This window comes from Strongylocentrotus purpuratus, unplaced genomic scaffold, assembly GCF_000002235.5.
Source record: "Strongylocentrotus purpuratus isolate Spur 01 unplaced genomic scaffold, Spur_5.0 spur5_scaffold_14, whole genome shotgun sequence".
NCBI lineage: Eukaryota > Metazoa > Echinodermata > Echinoidea > Camarodonta > Strongylocentrotidae > Strongylocentrotus > Strongylocentrotus purpuratus.
Genome location: NW_022145599.1, coordinates 2,065,202 through 2,086,766, shown reverse-complemented (window position 1 = coordinate 2,086,766; position 21,565 = coordinate 2,065,202). Strand labels below are relative to the sequence as shown.

At 35.2% G+C, this 21,565-nt stretch overlaps 1 protein-coding gene across 1 annotated transcript in view; it reads left to right on the top strand.

Annotated features, from left to right (window-relative positions):
• Window positions 1-21,565, top strand: part of LOC576169 — a 193,001-nt gene that overhangs the window by 53,330 nt on the left and 118,106 nt on the right. Inside the window, exons 53-94 of the mRNA XM_030984926.1 lie at window positions 210-329; window positions 770-889; window positions 1,407-1,526; window positions 1,782-1,901; window positions 2,105-2,224; window positions 2,459-2,578; window positions 2,793-2,912; window positions 3,088-3,207; window positions 3,838-3,957; window positions 4,308-4,427; window positions 6,078-6,197; window positions 6,567-6,686; window positions 6,987-7,109; window positions 7,438-7,557; window positions 7,787-7,906; window positions 8,123-8,242; window positions 8,646-8,765; window positions 8,975-9,094; window positions 9,309-9,428; window positions 9,644-9,763; window positions 9,979-10,098; window positions 10,314-10,433; window positions 10,650-10,769; window positions 10,985-11,104; window positions 11,361-11,480; window positions 11,967-12,086; window positions 12,643-12,759; window positions 13,224-13,349; window positions 14,343-14,462; window positions 15,047-15,166; window positions 15,412-15,531; window positions 15,818-15,937; window positions 16,290-16,409; window positions 16,772-16,891; window positions 17,223-17,342; window positions 17,652-17,771; window positions 18,042-18,161; window positions 19,402-19,518; window positions 20,016-20,135; window positions 20,407-20,526; window positions 20,710-20,829; window positions 21,252-21,371. Coding sequence (XP_030840786.1) covers window positions 210-329; window positions 770-889; window positions 1,407-1,526; window positions 1,782-1,901; window positions 2,105-2,224; window positions 2,459-2,578; window positions 2,793-2,912; window positions 3,088-3,207; window positions 3,838-3,957; window positions 4,308-4,427; window positions 6,078-6,197; window positions 6,567-6,686; window positions 6,987-7,109; window positions 7,438-7,557; window positions 7,787-7,906; window positions 8,123-8,242; window positions 8,646-8,765; window positions 8,975-9,094; window positions 9,309-9,428; window positions 9,644-9,763; window positions 9,979-10,098; window positions 10,314-10,433; window positions 10,650-10,769; window positions 10,985-11,104; window positions 11,361-11,480; window positions 11,967-12,086; window positions 12,643-12,759; window positions 13,224-13,349; window positions 14,343-14,462; window positions 15,047-15,166; window positions 15,412-15,531; window positions 15,818-15,937; window positions 16,290-16,409; window positions 16,772-16,891; window positions 17,223-17,342; window positions 17,652-17,771; window positions 18,042-18,161; window positions 19,402-19,518; window positions 20,016-20,135; window positions 20,407-20,526; window positions 20,710-20,829; window positions 21,252-21,371 — 5,043 coding nt within the window. The remainder of the gene's footprint in view (window positions 1-209; window positions 330-769; window positions 890-1,406; window positions 1,527-1,781; window positions 1,902-2,104; window positions 2,225-2,458; window positions 2,579-2,792; window positions 2,913-3,087; window positions 3,208-3,837; window positions 3,958-4,307; window positions 4,428-6,077; window positions 6,198-6,566; window positions 6,687-6,986; window positions 7,110-7,437; window positions 7,558-7,786; window positions 7,907-8,122; window positions 8,243-8,645; window positions 8,766-8,974; window positions 9,095-9,308; window positions 9,429-9,643; window positions 9,764-9,978; window positions 10,099-10,313; window positions 10,434-10,649; window positions 10,770-10,984; window positions 11,105-11,360; window positions 11,481-11,966; window positions 12,087-12,642; window positions 12,760-13,223; window positions 13,350-14,342; window positions 14,463-15,046; window positions 15,167-15,411; window positions 15,532-15,817; window positions 15,938-16,289; window positions 16,410-16,771; window positions 16,892-17,222; window positions 17,343-17,651; window positions 17,772-18,041; window positions 18,162-19,401; window positions 19,519-20,015; window positions 20,136-20,406; window positions 20,527-20,709; window positions 20,830-21,251; window positions 21,372-21,565) is intronic.

Here is a 21,565-nt window from a genome sequence, read left to right as displayed (position 1 = left end):
TTATGCAGACATTTGTGATACATATTACCAGTTGTAGATATATATCTTTTTTAACAACCAATTTGTTTAATTACAAAATGACTCTATAAGATAATGGATTATATTTGTGACTTTGACTGCTCGCACAATGATGAGATTACGTTATTTCTCACCTACATTCTTCATTTTTAAGTGAAGCATATATTATTACTATTTGTATATGACTGCAGAAATCATCTCGTGTGCAAGTGATCCATGCTTCAATGAAGCAACATGTTTAGAACTAAGCAATGGTGAAGGTCATATCTGTATCTGTGTACCCGGCTTTGAGGGTGTCACTTGCGCATCAGGTAATTTGATCATGTTTATTCTTATAATATTGTCCTCAATTTCATTTTTTATATGATGAATCTCATGTGGATATCCTCGTAATTTTTCTTTTATATACAAGTACCATGTAATACAACAAGCATCAATATAAATTGTCCTATATATTTTCTGCAACTTAAAGGAATCAGTTCTGGGTCAACATTCATAAAATTTGACTGAGCTAGTTGTCAACTAACTACATGTATGTACTATGGCCTTTGTAATTGTTTGCAACTAACTTAGTACAATTTCATAAATAAGATCCATGTCATCTAGAATAAAGAATACAATAAAGAATGTTGTTTTAGTCAAATCAATCCTATTTTTATATCATGAGTGATATTCTTAATGCTGATCTAACAAACTTAAAAACTTGAACATCTTGTGAATGTACAAACTTAATTCTTTTTTGTGTGCACAGAAACACCGGCATGTTCCAGCAGTCCATGTCAGAATGGAGCTACATGTTTTGATCAAAACAGTGGCAATGGGTATGCCTGCCTTTGTGCTGCTGGCTTTGAGGGAACAAACTGTGAACAGGGTATGTCTATTACACACGTGTTAAAGTGCCGATTATCGGAATGTCTAAGCAGCTTCTGATCCATGAATAAGATAGTGATTGCACTGTAGAAAATTGGTAATCTATGTAGGAGAGGTATATATTTCAATGCAGTGTGTCCTTACTTTGTGTGTGTGTGTGTGTGGGGGGGGGGTAGGGGAGACACATTTCGTATCTCCATAGCTGTATCAAGTATATGAACATCTATATTTTGTGTTACTGTTTATGAATCTGGAGAGATGGGAACAAGGTAAGAGAGAGAGGGAAGAGAGATATGGCGAGAAGGACAAAAAGAAAGAGAGAGGGATAAATAGTTTAAGACACATTTAGGTACAACAATTATTGTAAAGTTAAAAAAGTGTGACAAACATTATTTTTAGTCTTGCAATGAAATTGCTGTTTATCTGTATAAAGAGATTATGTTTCATACTCTGAAATGAAACTTTTCTACAGCTACATTTGATTAATGTCCTATTGACAATTTTCTTCTTTGCATTAGAAATTATGGGATGTAACAGTAACCCATGTCAGAATGGAGCAGCCTGTTATGATCAGAATGGTGGTGGCAATTACGTCTGTCTTTGTGCTGATGGCTTTGCAGGCACAAATTGTGCAAATGGTATGCATTTTGTATTGATGTACTTTTATTCTGTCTTTTATCATTGAATTGGTCATCTGTCTTGTTTTCTTTTTAAATCATGTTTTTAACGATGAGGTATGTATGTCCGTCTGTCAATTCTTTGAAAAAAGTACTACACAGGCGTCGAAATACAATGGCATGTTAATCCATATGAATTATTGAAAATGAGAGTAATACATATTTTTGATGTGTTTTCAAATTTTTATATATGATTTGTTTTATTTGCAATTATAGAAATCCTTGGATGTGGTAGCAATCCATGTATGAACGGTGCATCCTGCTTTGACCTCAGTGATGGCAGTGGTTATGCCTGTGCCTGTACTAATGGATTTGAAGGAACAAACTGTGAAAATGGTAAATCCTTTAAAATCAAATCATCACTAAATTTAGTTAAGTATGGTCATAGTATTGTTTCTTAACTTCCTCACTGCAAAAGAGATTTCATACTTCAGAAATTCCTCTCAATTTTATGTTTTTTCATTTACAGAAAAATTGATACAAAAATAGTCCTTACACATTATCTTACATGTAATCCTACACTTCAATTACTATTTCAGAAATCCTAGCCTGTGCCAGCAATCCTTGTCTGAATGGAGCGACGTGTTTCGATAGCAATGGAGGCAGTGGTTATGCCTGTTTCTGTCCTGCTGGCTTTGAAGGAACAAACTGTGAAAATGGTACACTTTTCATTTTTTTCAGCCTAACATCATTTGTGTTAAACTTTTGCCCTTGCTTTTATTCATTACAATCCTAACCATAATCATTCACAAAGCTATTGAATGACTCTTCATGTTTTTTAAAACTATCGCATTGTTTTAAAAGCGTCATTTATCATTGTTTCATTTTATTTCTACTTCTGTAGTGCATGCAATGCCATTCATTTCTATTTCTTTTTTACCACTCCATTTCAGAAATCCTTGCCTGTGTTAGCAATCCTTGTCTGAATGGAGCAACCTGTTTTGATAGCAATGGTGGGAGCAGTTATGTCTGTTTCTGTCCTGCTGGCTTTGAAGGAACAAACTGTGAAAATGGTACACTTTTCATTTTTTAGCCTAACATCATTTGTGTTAAACTCTTGCCCTTGCTTTTATTCATTACAATCCTAACCATAATCATTCACAAAGCTATTTTCTTTAGAGCTATCACATTGTTTTATAAGCGTCATTTATCATTGTTACATTTCCCTACTTCTGCAGTGCATGCAATGCTATTTTTTCTCTTTCTTTTGTACCATTCCGCTATCAGAACTCCTTGCCTGTGCCAGCAATCCTTGTCTGAATGGAGCTACCTGTTTTGATCACAATGGTGGCAGTGGTTATGCCTGTCTCTGTCCTGCTGGCTTTGAAGGAACAAACTGTGAAAATGGTTAACTATGCTTTTATGCTCTATTAATTTCTGTAATGTTAGATTAACGTAATCAATTTTTATTCCTTGTGTGAATATAATATATCACATATCGCATGTATAGATAGAAAAAAAATTGTCACCATTCTGCCTAAACATGTATATACATTTGTCTGTCCTCTTTTTCTGACCGTAGAAATCCTTGCCTGTGCCAGCAATCCTTGTCTGAATGGAGCAACCTGTTTTGATAGCAATGGAGGCAGTGGCTATGCCTGTCTCTGTCCTGCTGGCTTTGAAGGAACAAACTGCGAAAACGGTACTCCTTCTTTAATTACTCAAATATCTAAATGATTCAATTAGTGATTGGTTGTGAAATCTATTAACATTTCTTTTTCTTATCAATCTCTTTTCAGTAGCCGTTATCAGACCAATTTTTTTCTCGTTTCAAACCTTTCTCTGAACTATTTTGTTTTCTTTAATTGGGTAATCTAAGAAATTCTACCTTGTGTCTCCAATGCATGTGAGAATGGAGCTATTTGATTGAAAGAGCAAGATTAGAGAAGTTCTGTCTATCTAATTCCTTCTGTTTTCTTTATTTCTTTCTTTGTTTTTGGTCTTGTGCAAGACTGAAAGTCCCAACTTGATTATCACATTGCATTTCTCTCTGCAGAAATTCTTGCTTGTGTTTTGATGTTCCTGTTTCATGTTTTGATAGCAATGGAGGCAGTGGATATGTCTGTCTCTGTCCTGCTGGCTTTGAAGGAACAAACTGTGACACGATGCTTCTATGCTCTATTAGTTTTTGTAATGTTAGATTAACGTAATGTATTTTTATTCTTTGTATGAATATAATGTATAACATCCCGCATGTATAGATGGAAAGAGTTTTTTTTACTTTGCCACCATTTTGCCTATAAACTTGTCTCTCCTCCTTTTTTGACCGTAGAAATCCTAGCCTGTGCCAGCAATCCTTGTCTTAATGGAGCAACGTGTTTCGATAGCAATGGTGGAAGTAGTTATGCCTGTCTCTGTCCAGCTGGCTTTGAAGGAGCAAACTGTGAAAATGGTACTCATTCCTTCTATCTTTATCTAAATATCTGACTGTCACAATCGATTACTTGAGAAAACTATCATCATTTCCTGTTCTTACCATGTTCTGTTCTCTTAAATCAGATGATTTTGTTCATTTTTATTTTGTTAAACCTTTTTTTGAACTCTTTTTAATGTTTCTTACGTTTATTGTTTAATCTATAAAAAAAAAACTTGTTTCTTTAATGCATGTGGAGATGGAACCACCTGATTAAATAAGATAGATGCAAGAAATTATGTCCGTCTAATTCTTTCTGGTTTTGATGGCACAACTATGAAAATGTTACAACTTGTCACTCCATTACCCTATTACATTTCTCTCTGCAGAAATTCTGGCATGTGCCTGCAATCCCTGCATGAATGGAGCAACATGTTTCGATAGCAATGGAGGCAGTAGCTATGCCTGTCTCTGCCCTGCTGGCTTTGAAGGAACAAACTGCGAAAATGGTACTTATCCTGATTTTTTTTCTTTCACTTGCATTAATTATCTGATTTCTTACGTTTGCATTTAAGTGCCTGCTTTCTTGCACCTAGATGAATTATTTGATTCCTTAACAGGCATTGAATTATGTCTGGTACAACAATGTGTTAAACTTAATGGTTTGTATCTTGTGGTGATTACTTTAATCTAAAGATCATCCTCAAAACACAGAAGAGGTACTTATATAATTAGCAGTGTAAGCTTGAAACCAAATCAAATGTGGGGCCTTTTTTCCTGCAGTTTCATTTCAATTGCCTGAATTCCCACCATTAATATTTGTGTTATATATTTTGGAAACTTTTTGTCTCTTTGGTTCCATTCTATATCCAACCTTCTTCTAATTACTCCTTACTGTATCATGTTGGATCCAAAATTGCCATTTTTAAAACCCCTTTTCATCAGACATACTTGTACCTAGTGCTGTAGCCGAACCGCCGAACCGAACGAAAGTTCGCCGAACATGGCACTTCCGAACCGAACCGAACCGAACCGAACGCAAAGGCCTGGTTTGGATGTTCGGCAGAAAAATGTAAACATTTTTGCAAGCTAATAAACTAGTCATTTTGTACCTAATTTTCATGTCATGATTGCTCATTTTATATTTACTTTTTTCCATTTTCCGCCTTTGTGATTTATGCCTATCCAGTGGTGGGCGCGACTTCACTGGCGCCATTTAAATCCCAAATCCTGACCACGCTACGTCGCGATCGCAAGCCATAAACAAGAATACATGTGCGTGACCGAACCAAGTTCAGCTGAACAAAAAATTAATATTTTAATTGTAACAATATCGGACAAATTTTACAATATAAATAATGAAATAAATATATAATACAGTGTGGTATTTATTTTTTCAGGAAAAATAGCGATTTTATATTTTTCCTATTGAAAATAAAAACTTTTAAAAAAAAGTTCTTGACGAGCCATTCAAGATGGCAGCTTTCATGACTCTAACAATAGACAACAACCGTCTCGGAAAATCTTTACAAAATATCATTTATTGACAAATTGAAAACATGATTCTTTTAAAATTGAAAATAAAACATGATTCAAGACGGAAATACGAATGTGAGTAGTATTTTTCTTCACAAATAATTACGTTTAGAGCAGTTTTTTAAGGTGAAATTCATGCTGGTCGGAAGCAGTGTGCAGAAGTCCTCCATGCTGGTCGGGCTCGGCCAGCCAGCCCGCCCAGTGCCGACCGCCGTGGCTATAACGCTGCTTGCTATTATAATATTACCGAACCCCGAACCGAACCAAGTTCGGGTGAAAAATTGCCGAACTCTGCCGAACCGAACCGAACACGAACATAGCGTCTGACTTACAGCACTACTTGTACCATCAATCCCTGTGTGAATGTAGGAACCTGTTTTGATAACAATGGAGGCAATAGCTATGCCTGTATCTGTCCTACTGGCTTTGAAGGAACGGCTGAAAATTGTACCTTTAGTCTTTACAAACTTAACCATTATTATTCACAAATCTATTAAATGACTACTCATTTTTTTTAGAGCTGTCCCATCATTTAAAAGTGTCAATTATCATTGCTTCATTTTCCTAATTATGTAGTACATGCAGTGTCATTCGTCTATCTTTTTGGTTTACTCCACTATCAGAAATCCTAGCCTGTGCCAGCAATCCTTGTCTGAATGGAGCAACCTGTTTTGATAGCAATGGAGGCAGTAGCTATGTCTGTCTCTGTCCTGCTGGCTTTGAAGGAACGAACTGTGAAAATGGTACAACTTTTTACTTTCCCTTTTATAGATATGTTTTTGAAATTTCAAACTTGAATACCATATTCCCATCCATTATTATTCACAAAAAGTGCTATTGGACTTATCGACTGTTTTTAAATAGAGCTATCCTTTTCTTATAAAAAAATGATTTGTCATTGTTTCATTTTTCTACTTTAGCAGTGATGGAATTAAAAATGTTCCTCTTTTTCAACACTTTAACAGTTGGTGGTAGATTTTATTTTACTCTTTCCAAATACCAGAACTGAATGTAACCTTCGAAAGTGCAACATCACAGTGTTATTCCTTATGTTTACACAGGATACAAGTACATACAACTATATGTAATCCTAACATTCATTTCTACTGCAGTTGCTGCAGCATGTGCTAGCAATCCTTGTTTAGAAGGAGCAACGTGTGTGGAGGATACAGGAGACAAAACATACTCCTGCATATGTCCTGATGGATTCCAAGGAACAAACTGTGAATCAGGTATTTTATCTAGAAATAATCTTTTACCGTATCAACCACTCATCTCAATAATTAATTTCAGCAATGATATATTCAATTATTGGTATAAACATTTTTAGTTGCATAACTTTTGAAGATTCATTTTGATTAATTTTCATAAATACACAGCTACACTCTTTTCTGCAATGTGCTCTTTCATCTTTTGTTTCTTTAGAGTTCATAGAATAGCTTTATACCTGTTAACATCTTACCTCTTATTTTACTCTCGTTGAAATAGAGATATCTATCTTCATATATTATTTTTTTCTTCACTACTCCTAGAAATCATCCCTGCATGTGAAAGCAATCCTTGTCTAAACGGAGCAACCTGTTTTGATAGCAATGGAGGCAGTGGATATGCATGTCTATGTCCTGCTGGCTTTGAAGGAACAAATTGTGAAAATGGTACATATCCTGTATTTTTTCTTTCACTTTATAATCTGATTACTTAAATTTGCTTTAGGTATCTAATTGATGACACTTGCATTGATTATCTGTCGTATATCTAGCACATCAAGCTATTAAACATACTGATTTGTATGTTGTGATGATTACTTGAATCTATAAAAACCACTCACAAACCACAGCAAGGGTACTGTAATAATAAGCAGGGTTAACATGAAACCAACCCAAATGTTGGGCCTATAACGTCTTTTTCTGCAGTTCAATTTCTTCCTAATTTTGAAGTACATGCAATGTCATTCGTTTTTCTTTTTTACCATTACACTATCAGAAATCCTTGCTTGTGCCAGCAATCCTTGTCTGAATGGAGCGACCTGTTTTGATCACAATGGAGGCAGTGGTTATGCCTGTCTTTGTCCTGCTGGCTTTGAAGGAACAAATTGTGAAAATGGTACACTTTTCATTAATCATCCTGATATTATTTGTGTTAAACTCTTGCCCTTGATCTGATTCATTACAATCCTAACCATTATCATTCACATAGCTATTGAATGACTATCCATTTTCTTTAGAGCTATCGCATTGTTTTAAAAGAGTAATTTATCATTGTTTCATTTCCCTACTTCTGCAGTTCATGCAATGCTATTTTATTCTTTCTTATTTTACCATTCCGCTATCAGAAATCCTAGCCTGTGCCAGCAGTCCTTGTCTGAATGGAGCAACCTGTTTTGATAGCAATGGTGGCAGTGGTCACGTCTGTCTTTGTTCTGCTGGCTTTGAAGGAACAAATTGTGAAAATGGTACATTTTTTGTTTTTCAACCTGATATCATTTTTGTTAAACTCTTGCCCTTGTCCTTATTCTTTACAATTACAACAATTATTATTTAAAAAAGCTTTGAAAAGGTTACTTATTTGTTTTAAAGCTATCCCATTGTTATTATTCTTTCATTATTCTAATTTTGTAGTACATGCAGTGCTATTCTTTTCTCTTTCTTTTTTACCATTCCGCTTACAGAAATCCTTGCCTGTGCCAGCAGTCCTTGTCTGAATGGAGCTACCTGTTTTGATCACAATGGAGGCAGTGGTTATGCCTGTCTCTGTCCTGCTGGCTTTGAAGGAACCAACTGTGAAAATGGTACTCATATCCTACTTCCTTGCTTTAATATTTAAATGTTACAATTAGTTGATGAGTTGGGGAAACTTTAACCACTTTCTGTTCTTCATGATCTTGTGTCAGTATATTTTATTAGATAAAAAAAAACAACTAGTTCTTACATTTTAAACCTTCTCTGAACTCCTTTAAAAAAAATATAAAAAAATCTAAGAAATCCCATGTTGTTTCCCTAATATATCGGAGAATGGAGCAAGCAGATTCGAAGAGCAATATGCAGGAAGTTATGTCTGTCTCTTTCAAACTTGTTTTAATTGCACAAACTGTAAATTATACAATTTTTAACTTTCCTTTTTTCATCTTTGTTTTGTCTTGTGCAAGATTAAAATTAAAAAGTTGTATTACCACTTTACATTTCTCCCTGCAGAAATTGTAGCATGTGCCAGCAATCCATGTTTGAATGGAGCTACCTGTTTTGATAGCAATGGAGGCAGTGGTTATGCCTGTCTTTGTCCTGCTGGCTTTGAAGGAACACATTGTGAAAATGGTACACTTTTCATTTATCAGCCTAATATAATTTGTGTTAAACTCTTGCCTTTGCTCTTATTCATTACAATCTTAACCATCATCATTCACAAAGCTATTGAATGACTATTCATTTTCTTTAGAGCTATCCCATCGTTATTATTTTTTCTACTTTTGTAGTGCATGCAGTGCTATTATTTCCTCTTTCTTTTTTTATTATTCCACTATCAGACATCCTTGCCTGTGCCAGCAATCCTTGTCTGAATGGAGCTACCTGTTTTGATCACAATGGTGGCAGTGGTTATGTCTGTCTCTGCCCTGCTGGTTTTGAAGGAACAAACTGTGAAAATGGTACAATTTATTTTTCAGCTTAAATCATTTGTGTTAAACTCTTGCCTTTGCTCTTATTCATTACAATCTTAACCATCATCATTCACAAAGCTTTTGAATGACTATTAATTTTCTTTAGAGCTATCCCATTGTTATTATATTTTTCATTTTTCTACTTTTGTAGTGCATGCAGTGCTATTATTTTATCTTTCTTTTTGTATTATTCCACTATCAGACATCCTTGCTTGTGCCAGCAGTCCTTGTCTGAATGGAGCTACCTGTTTTGACAGCAATGGAGGCAGTAGTTATGTCTGTCTGTGTCCGGCTCGATTTGAAGGAACAATCTGTGAAAATGGTACAATTCATTTTTCAGCTTGATATCATTTGTGTTAAACTCTTGCCTTTGCTCTTATTCATTACAAACTTAAACATTAACATTCACAAAGCTATTGAATGACCACTCATTTTCTTTAGAGCTATCACATTTTTGTAAAAGCGTCATTTCCCTACTCCTGCTGTGCATGGAATGCCATTTTATTCTCTTTCTTTTTTTAACCATTCCGCTATCAGAAATCCTTGCTTGTGCCAGCAGTCCTTGTCTGAATAGAGCAACCTGTTTTGACAGCAATGGAGGCAGTAGTTATGTCTGTCTGTGTCCGGCTCGATTTGAAGGAACAATCTGTGAAAATGGTACAATTCATTTTTCAGCTTGATATCATTTGTGTTAAACTCTTGCCTTTGCTCTTATTCATTACAATCTTAAACATTAACATTCACAAAGCTATTGAATGACTATTCATTTTCTTTAGAGCTATCACATTTTTGTAAAAGCGTCATTTCCCTACTCCTGCTGTGCATGCAATGCTATTTTATTCTCTTTCTTTTTTTAACCATTCCGCTATCAGAAATCCTTGCTTGTGCTAGCAGTCCTTGTCTGAATGGAGCAACCTGTTTTGACAGCAATGGAGGCAGTAGTTATGTCTGTCTGTGTCCGGCTCGATTTGAAGGAACAATCTGTGAAAATGGTACAATTCATTTTTCAGCTTGATATCATTTGTGTTAAACTCTTGCCTTTGCTCTTATTCATTACAATCTTAAACATTAACATTCACAAAGCTATTGAATTACTATTCATTTTCTTTAGAGCTATCACATTTTTGTAAAAGCGTCATTTCCCTACTCCTGCTGTGCATGCAATGCTATTTTATTCTCTTTCTTTTTTTAAACATTCCGCTATCAGAAATCCTTGCTTGTGCTAGCAGTCCTTGTCTGAATGGAGCAACCTGTTTTGACAGCAATGGAGGCAGTGGTTATATCTGTCTCTGTCCTGCTGGCTTTGAAGGAACACATTGTGAAAATGGTAAACTTTTCATTTATCAGCCTAATATAATTTGTGTTAAACTCTTGCCTTTGCTCTTATTCATTACAATCTTAACCATCATCATTCACAAAGCTATTGAATGACTATTCATTTTCTTTAGAGCTATCCCATCGTTATTATTTTTTCATTTTTCTACTTTTGTAGTGCATGCAGTGCTATTATTTTCTCTTTCTTTTTTTATTATTCCACTTTCAGACATCTTTGCCTGTGCCAGCAATCCTTGTCTGAATGGAGCTACCTGTTTTGATCACAATGGTGACAGTGGTTATGCCTGTCTCTGCCCTGCTGGTTTTGAAGGAACAAACTGTGAAAATGGTACAATTCATTTTTCAGCTTGATATCATTTGTGTTAAACTCTTGCCTTTGCTCTTATTCATTACAATCTTAAACATTAACATTCACAAAGCTATTGAATTACTATTCATTTTCTTTAGAGCTATCACATTTTTGTAAAAGCGTCATTTCCCTACTCCTGCTGTGCATGCAATGCCATTTTATTCTCTTTCTTTTTTTAACCATTCCGCTATCAGAAATCCTTGCTTGTGCTAGCAGTCCTTGTCTGAATGGAGCAACCTGTTTTGACAGCAATGGAGGCAGTAGTTATGTCTGTCTGTGTCCGGCTCGATTTGAAGGAACAAACTGTGAAAATGGTACATATCAACTTTCTTCAGTGATCATTTTTAAATCTTGTTAGGCCTTAGAATATAATAAGGTAGTAAAATATGTTCCATTTCCTATGTGTATACATGCACCATTGATAACTTTTCATCTGCTAGTCTCTTTGGCTGTTTAATATGAAGTATATGTCTGTAAACTAGGCATTTAGATTATTATCTGCATATGCCTTTTAACATGAATGTAACATCCTGCCTCATTTAATCATCTCTCCACTTTTCCCAATCACAGAGATGCAGCCGTGTGAAAGCAATCCTTGTCTGAATGGAGCAACCTGCTTTACTCAGCCTATGGGTACCAGCTATTCGTGTCTATGTCCAATGGGATTCGAAGGAACCAACTGTGAAATTGGTATGCATCTCATTTTACAAGGCTGTTTCTGATAGTGTTCTGGGTATCTTCAAATTTGAATGCATTTCTAATTGATTTTATAAAATTTCCATATTATTAGCATCTATTAAATTAAATTAATTTAAATTCAATCAATTTTGGTTTCATTGTTAAAAATAATACAGATGGTGACTGTTATTTTCATATTTACAGTAACTTACAGTAATTCACTGTAGTAAAACCTTGAATGTGGATGGTTATTTATACGGTAGCTGGAATTGGCCAGTTAGAAACATTTGTATATGGGTAATTCCATAAATTAGTGACCCACTTTGTGACATTTTTGGTGTCCTTGTTACATAAGGAACCCACACATATTTGTGGCTCTGAGTAAAGACTTAAATAGTGGAGTATGATTATTGAGTGATTCTAGGTATGAGGACGTAATATTATGCTTGGACATCACTTTACAATCTCACTCAATATATTACTCTTCCTATTTCCTAGAAATCCAACCATGTGCCAGCAACCCATGTCAAAATGGTGCAACATGCCTCACACAATCTAGTGGATCTACCTATACCTGTCTCTGCCCTTCTAGATTTGAAGGACTAAACTGTGAAACTGGTACATTGACACTCTCCTTTTTTCCCATAGTGGTTTATCATTTGACTGAGTAACCCTATTACTCAGTCATCTTGTAAAGTAGGTTTGCTTGTGAAATCCTTATAGACAACTTCAAATGTTTTGTAATTCTCGGCATATTGTTCTCATCAGTGGCATGATCATTTTATCAAGTTGTGTTTTAAATGAACTCATCATAATATGTACTATGATCTTTAGTATGGCTCTTTTCAACGCGATTCTCCAAATATGATCTTTGAAATTCCTCACCCTTGTGGTATTTCAACCGTATGCTAGCGTACCATGTCCAAAGGATTATGAATTGGAAATGCAAACCTTGAAATGGAAATAAACTCATTTTGATGCTTCAATCTTATTATTTCCTCTTACTGTATTTGAAAAATCTTTTTACTTTTCGGCATGATCTAAACCAGTATTCTTACTACTATAATCGACATTTGAAATGTGCCACAATAAAAACTAATTAAGATTTAATGATAAACATTGCGTGTGTTTGTAATAATTGATTATATATGCATATGTCATTTTGTACATGCAGAGATTCAACCATGTATAAGCAGTCCTTGTCTGAATGGAGCAACTTGCTTTGAATCAGATGGGGCAAGTTTTACTTGTCTCTGTCCTGCTGGTTTTGAAGGAACAAACTGTGAAATTGGTAAGTTTAGATCTATTATGGGACAGGTTCATTAGCCCTTTATCTTATAAAAATGTAATGCCCTCCTCCCCCCCCAAAAAAAATAAAATAAAAAAAATCATTGAGTATATAAAGAGAATGTAGTACCTTAGAATGCAAAAATATGGATTAAATATATATATATATATATATATATATATATATATTTCTTTTTTTAAAGGAATATTTGTGTAATACAAGACCAAGGATTCCATGGGAAGATATGGTGAGGAAAGAAAGGTATAAAGTTGGTCTAAATGAGGAGGATGTTCAAGACAAGAAGAAGAGGAGGGAGGGGGTGTCATCAAGGCGTGAAAGTCAACCCCTAATAAGAGAGAAAATGCTAACTTTAATACATGATGATGACAAGACTTTTATTGCAACTGTCGTTACATGTGGTATTTTATAATGTACTGCTATCAATTTTTGACATCTTCCTCCTATAGAGCTTTCAGTCTGTGACAGCAGCCCATGTGTCAACAATGGTACATGCTTTACACATAGCAATGGAGAGGCTTATACATGTGTTTGCCCAACTGGATTTGAAGGAAATAACTGTGAAAACATTTCAGGTAAATGACATAATAGCTATTGAATGTTAATATTAAAGCTGTTTTAGACATATAAGTATATATGTACAGTAAACTTTCAAAAGCATGAATGTGCTGTATCATACTACTAGTTATGGATACTTCATAAGTTACATATATTTTGGATGGTAGGAAGTACAGACATTAGGGACTTTTAGATTGAGTGGACGAGAACACGACGAACGCCGACTGATCATGCGTGTCAACGTAGTTAACTGCCCATGTTGACTACAATTAGAAATCTTTTAGATTGCACTCAACAATATACATGCATGCAGGAAGTAACACTATGACTATGAACATCACAGACAAATAAAGAGGATAAAATATACAGTTCTTCATTCTACCTTCAACAAAAGAACCTTCCTTCACTGCTATTATGTAAAAATGTGTAGAACAGGTGAATATGCATGTGACACCTGTTCTACACATTTTTACATAATAGCAGGGAAAGGATGTTCCTTTGTCTACCTGAGGAACTGTATATTTTATGCGCACGCGGCATACTAGTACCTTGAGCATGTAAAGGCGCTATATAAATATCAATATTTATGTATGTACTAGGTTTAGGGAAAATCAAGGTTGACGCATTCTCGATCACCGACTGAGACGACGTAATGCATGCGCAGTGCCTTAACATGATGTCACACGTTGCAGTCAAAGCTGTCGACATGCAAATCTAAAAGTCTCTATTATAATCCTGCAAATGTTGGTCATATTAATTTGCCTGTATTGTAAAAAAAAATAAATACCCACCCAAGTTGTGTGTTTTTATTAACTTATTCCTTGTTTTACCTTTTAAAATTACTCTTTGTATTTTGTGTATGATACATTAAGTGTTATTTCCAAAGGCATTGTATAAGTGTAGCCAAGGGCCAAATACTGTTGTTAAGAATCCACATACAGCACATACAGAAATGTTAGTTTCATACATTTGATTTTCATACATTTTTGTCTTCATTATTGTTCATATAGCAATGCCTGCTTGTGACAGCAACCCTTGCCTAAATGGAGCTACCTGCATGGATCGTGAGGAATTCTCTGCTTACGGTTGTATTTGTCCAGCTGGCTATGAAGGCACTAACTGTGAAAATGGTAATGTCTGCTTTTGTGACGTACATATTATAGAAATTACAACCTCCCTGTACCACATTGTAAATATCACGGGATAGATACACCAAAGGCTTTAATAGTAATTAACTGTTTCCAGGGTTAAAATTAGTCTGTGATAGTGTTAAAAGGGTTCTCATGGAGCCAAACAAGACTGAAAATGGGTAATTTTGTAAATGTATTGTATGTTTTATTGAAGTCAGATAAAAACTCCAATCGGTCAGGTTATTTTCGGTGATATCTCAGTTGGGAAGGAGCAGATTCTACCCCTCCCCCTCAATCTTGGCCTTGAAGTAAATGAAATATTTTGGGGTCATAAAGAACTAATCCATTAAATTTAATATATCTCATAGTATTTATTATTTATTGTGTACGTTTTGGGAAATGCACACCAAAGTAAGTATGACCCTGGGCATTACCTGATGGTTCAAACTTATGAGAAATAGATATGTCTGTTATTTAGTATAGCTAATTTTTACATGGACCAGTGATATTGATCAAACTAGGTAAAGCTGCAATTTAGAATTCTAAATCTTGGACTGTTTTTTGTTTTCCAATCTACTCATCAGAAATCCTAGCCTGTGCCAGCAATCCTTGTCTGAATGGAGCAACCTGTTTTGATAACAATGGTGGCAGTAGCTATGTCTGTCTCTGTCCTGCTGGCTTTGAAGGAACAAATTGTGAAAATGGTACATGAACCATCACTTCTCTTATTCGCTTTTTCACTGAATCCTGTTAAACAATTTTTGCATTGAATCATATATGAAGTTGTCATTGATTTTGTATATAAGTAGGAGAAATAAACTAAGCTTTAGTACTGCTTGATTTATTTCCTTGTTAGAAATTATTATCTATGCTAGATTAGATTCACATGGTTTTATCACACCAGAGATAGTAGTGTTGACTATTTTGATCTCAATATTTTATTCTTCAGAAACTCTTCCATGCGCCAGCAATCCTTGTCTAAATGGAGCATCCTGTTTTGATAGCAATGGAGGCAGTAGCTATGTCTGTCTCTGTCCTGCTGGCTTTGAAGGAACAAAGTGTGAAAATGGTACACGAGGCTCTTTCTACCTTCAGTCATATACTGTTTTTGTTCTCTATAATGTATATCCTATCTCCCAAACATAGTGTCTTCTACTTCTACATCATTCTATAGTCTTTATTATTTTCATTGTGTAATTTCATGAAACAAATCCGCTCCTCCTTTATTTTTACGTATTTTACAACTATATGTATTTCTTTTGACCTCAGTATTCTCACTTTCATCTCAACTGTTTTAGTGAATGCAGGACCATTCTTTACTCTTCTCTCATTTTTTTGTACCACTCCACTATAAGAAATCCTAGCCTGTGCCAGCAATCCTTGTCTGAATGGCGCAACCTGTTTTGATAGCAATGGAGGCAGTAGCTATGTCTGTCTCTGTTCTGCTGGCTTTGAAGGATCAAACTGTGAAAATGGTACACAATGCTCTTTCTACCTTAATTCATGTGCTTTTTTTTTGTTATCTTCTCTTTGATTTAAATGTATATCCTTTTGTTATCTTCTCTTTGACTTAAATGTATATCCTTTTCCCCAAAAATAGTTTTTCTCAACTACAATGGACTTCATTGATCTTTATTCATTATCAAATTTCATTCAGTGTAATTTGTGTAATTTCAAAAAACAAATCCACTCCTTGATCTTTACATATTTACAACTACATGTATTTCTTTTGACCTCAGTATTCTCACTTTCATCTCAACTTTTTTAGTGAATGCAGGACCACTCTTTACTCTTCTCTCTTTTTTTTTTGTACCACTCCACTATTAGAAATCCTTGCCTGTGCCAGCAATCCTTGTCTGAATGGCGCAACCTGTTTTGATAGCAATGGAGGCAGTAGCTATGTCTGCCTCTGTCCTGCTGGCTTTGAAGGAACAAACTGTGAAAATGGTACACAATGCTCTTTCTACCTTAAGTCATGTGCTGTTTTTATGCCTACGTTACGAACTAGCCGGAGACATGTTTTCGGGCTGTCCGTCTGTCTGTACGTCCGTACGTCCCGTTCTCGTGATTGCGTTATCTACTACAATGCACTACATTGAACTTTATTCATTATTAAATTTCATTCAGTAAACTACGTCTGTTTTATTGTGTAATTTCAAAAAACAAATTCACTCCTTGATCTTTACATATTTTCAACTGCATGTATTTCTTATGACCCCAGTATACTCAATGTAAATGTTACTGATTAAGTGAATGCAGTACCATTCTTTACTCTTCCCTCTTTTTTTTTGGTACCACTCCACTATTAGAAACCCTAGCCTGTGCTAGCAATCCTTGTCTGAATGGCGCAACCTGTTTTGATAGCAATGGAGGCAGTAGCTATGTCTGTCTCTGTCCTGCTGGCTTTGAAGGATCAAACTGTGAAAATGGTACACGAGGCTCTTTCTACCTTCAGTCATATACTGTTTTTTTGTTATCTTCTCTTTGATTTAAATGTATATCCTTTTCCCCAAAAATAGTTTTTCTCTACTACAATGCACTTCATTGATCTTTATTCATTATTAAATTTCATTCAGTAAACTAGGTCTGTTTTATTGTGTAATTTCATAAAACAAATCCACTCCTCCTTGATCTTGACATATTTCCAACTGCATGTATTTCTTATGACCCCAGTATACTCAATGTAAATGTTACTGTTTTAGTGAATGCAGTACCATTATTTACTCTTCTCTCTTTTCTTTTTTACCACTCCATTATTAGAAATCCTAGCCTGTGCCAGCAATCCTTGTCTGAATGGAGCAACCTGTTTTGATAACAATGGAGGCAGTAGCTATGTCTGTCTCTGTTCTGCTGGCTTTGAAGGATCAAACTGTGAAAATGGTACACAATGCTCTTTCTACCTTCAGTCATGTCCTGTTTTATTTCTCTCTAATGTATATCCTATCTTCCAAAAATAGTGTTTTCTACTACTTCATCATTCTATATTGATTATTAAGTTTCATTCAGTAAACTAGGTTTGTTTTATTGCATATTTCCATAAAACAAATGAAATCCTTTTTTTATCTGTATGTATTTCTAAATGTATTGTATATTACCTTAGTACTCTCACTTTTCTTGTTACTGTTTTAGTGAATGCAGTGCCATTATTTACTTCTTTTTTTTTCTTCTTTTGTACCACTCTACTATTAGAAATTCTAGCGTGTGCCAACAATCCTTGTCTGAATGGAGCAACCTGTTTTGATAGCAATGGTGGCAGTAGTTATGTCTGTCTCTGTCCTGCTGGCTTTGAAGGAACGAACTGTGAAAATGGTACTTTGGCTTCTTGCAAATTCTTATTCATTACTAAACTGTTGTGCCATTTCCTTTTGTAATGGGCCTCACTCGTTTGAAAACATATTGTAATTTCCCTGTGCCTAATAACATACATTCTATGTGAACAAATGCCAAAATATATATAATGTGGTATTTGTTCACACATGTTTGTATGATTTGTGTGAATCTATAACAAAGAGATATTGGCTCTTTTCATTTATTTTTTTTATGTTATCACTAATTTGCTTCTCATATTTTATTCTTCAGAAACTCTTTCATGTGCCAGCAATCCTTGTCTGAATGGAGCAACCTGTTTTGATAGCAATGGTGGCAGTAGCTATGCCTGTCTCTGTCCTGCTGGCTTTGAAGGAGCAAACTGTGAAAATGGTAAATCATGCTTCTTCTATGCTATATTAATTTCTGGAATGTATTCTGGCGAAGATAATACTTTTACATGTCAAAGCATTTTACTTAGTGAAAATAATAATAATAATAATAGTGAACATTTATAATGCGCCATTTCTGTCAAAAAAGACACTCCTGGTGCAGTTGTGTGGAAGTTGTATAATTGTGGGCAAGTAATTCAAGAAAGAAAGTAAAATACATATAAGTTACAGTTTAACATATTTCAGGACATAATTTGCAATAATACAATATTACAATACAATGCAAAGCATATTACAGTAATACAAGTTATATAAGGGTAGTACAATGTAAGACATAATTAAACAAACTAATATGTTGAGAACAGAAACGTTTTTAACAAAGACCTGAGCTGTGAGTAGGAGTTCTCATTTCGGAGGTGAGGAGGGAGTGAGTTCCACAGTTCAGGGCCAGAACTTGAAAATGATCGCCTTCCCCAGGAGTGCCGTGAACGTGGGATGCAAAGAAGTTGGGTGTGAACAGAGCGGAGTAGTTTTGGTGGTTCATAGATGTGTACTATGAGGGTGCAGTGCAGTGAAGAGCTTGATAGACGAGAAGAATGACATTGAAGATGATGCGCTGGCGGACAGGAAGCCAGTGCAGTGCCTGGATGATGTGTGAGATGTGAGTGGTGCCTTTAGTGAGCATTACAAGTCTGGCCGCAGAGTTCTGGAGTTGATGGAGGCGTTGCAGCTGGTAGTCAGGAAGATGTATCAGAAGAGAATTGCAAAAGTCTAAGCGAGAAGAGATGAGGGAATTAACCATGGTTTCAGTAGCCTTACGTGTCAGGAATCTTCGGATGTGCGAAAGATTGCGGAGTTGGAATATAATGGCTTTGCATGTGTGAGATACATGATGATTTACAGTCAAGTTCGAGTCAATGACAACACCAAGGTTCCGGCATTTAATTGTAGGGCTGATCTGATCATTACAAACTGTAATGAAACTTTCCAGGATCTTGTTCAGCATGACCTTTGAGCCTAAAATCATAAACTCAGTTTTCCCACCATTGAGCTTTAGATTATTTTATGTCATCCACCCATCGATATCAACCACACATTCTTCCAGACGCTTGATGACAGACATCAAATTTTGACCACATGGAGGGAAGGAGATAAAATGTTGGATGTCGTCTGCGTGGGAGTGATGGCCAACGTGACGCGTATCACGTAATCATTTATTTTCTATTTATAAATCTCTACAGAAACTAATGCCTGTGTCAGTGCTCCATGTCAGAATGATGCTGTATGCTTCAATACTGCATTAGGAGGTTACATATGCATATGTGCCGAAGGATATGATGGAATTAACTGTGAAACAGGTATGTTAAAAGTCCTTCATGTTAATCAGTAACCAGTGTGCAAAGAGTAATAGGTATTATATTTTTGATCAATGAAATCCTGTTCAGTGATTGGTCAATATAGCATCATGTGACCAAATATTACATTGCTATGATGTAACCGTGACGTCATCCATGGTATAGTGCACTATACCATAGCACTATACCATGGATGACGTCATATATATGCGATCGATCAAGATCAATGTGCTATCGGTCGCGGTACTGCCGTATGCGGTGCTCTCACTGCACTCTACACTGCTTCAGTTACAGTTATCACGATTATTGTTTTGAACCATTTTGTAATTTTAATGTGTCTAATGAAATACATTCTGTGTTACAAATGCCACAATATATATAATGTGGTATTTGTTAAAATATTTTTGTATGATTTTTGTGAGTTTATGACGAGAGATATTGGCTCTTTTCCTTTATTTTCATGTTATGACTATTTTGCTTCTCAATATTTTATTCTTCAGAAACTCTTTCATGTGCCAGCGACCCTTGTCTGAATGGAGCAACATGTTTTGATAGCAATGGAGGCAGTAGCTATGTCTGTCTCTGTCCTGCTGGCTTTGAAGGAACGAACTGTGAAAATGGTACTTTGGCTTCTTGCAAATTCTTATTCCCTACTGTACTGTTTTTTGTACTTTCCTTTTTTAATGGGCTTCACTCATTTTGTACCATATTGTGATTTCACTGTGTCTAATGAAATACATTCGATGTGTTACAAATGCCACAATATATATAATTTGGTATTTGTTAGCATTTTTGTGTATGATTTTTTGTGAGTCTATAATGAGAGATACTGGCTCTTTTCCTTTATTTTCATGTTATGACTATTTTGCTTCTCAATATTTTATTCTTCAGAAACTCTTTCATGTGCCAGCGACCCTTGTCTAAATGGAGCAACCTGTTTTGATAGCAATGGTGGCAGTAGCTATGTCTGTCTCTGTCCTGCTGGCTTTGAAGGAACAAACTGTGAAAATGGTACACGATCCCTCTTCTATGCTTTTTTAATTTTTGGATTGTTGGATTAATATAACCTCTTTTAATTCTTGTGTGAATATAATTTATTACACACCTCATTTATTGGTTAAAAATACATTCATACTTTTCAACCATTTTGTATGTATGTATATACACTTGTCTGTCCTCTTTTTCTGACCGTAGAAATCCTAGTCTGTGCCAGCAATCCTTGTCTGAATGGAGCAACCTGTTTCGATAGCAATGGAGGCAGTGGTTATACTTGTCTCTGTCCTACTGGCTTTGAAGGAACAAACTGTGAAAATGGTAAATTCAACATCTATCCTCTTATTCTCTTTTTCACTTAATCCTCTTAAACAATTATTTGCATTGAATCATATACGTAGGTGACAACGTTTTTTTTAATATGTATATATATATATGTAGGTGAAATATACTAAGCATTATTATCGTTGTATTTATTTCATTGTTAGAAATTATCATGTATGCTAGATTAAATCCATGTTGTTATCACACAAGAGAAAATAGTTTTGTCTGTCTCATCCTGCTGGCTATCAAAAACAAATATCAAAATGATAGATATAAACTTCCGTCTAGTTTCATATTCTGGTTTTAGTTACCATAAGAGTTAAAAAAAACTTGATGATATATCATTTTATTTTGATTTCATTGTACCTTTGTGGTTAGATAGATTAACAATATTTTTGTGCTATACTCTCACATTCCAGTAATGCTTGCTTGTGCCAGCAGTCCTTGTCTGAATGGAGCATCCTGTTTCGATAGCAATGGTGGCAGTAGCTATGCCTGTCTCTGTCCTGCTGGCTTTGAAGGAACAAACTGTGAAAATGGTATGTGATGTTCTTAACCTTGGCTTTGATCTTTTAATTACATGTATTTATTTCAAATATAACTGTGTATCCTATCAATCCAAACACTTAACTGTTCCAGTTAATTTAAACATATATTTACTTTTAAATATTTCTTCAATATTGTATTAAATCATTAGAATTCTAATTCTTTGTTGTGATTTCAATATCGGTTA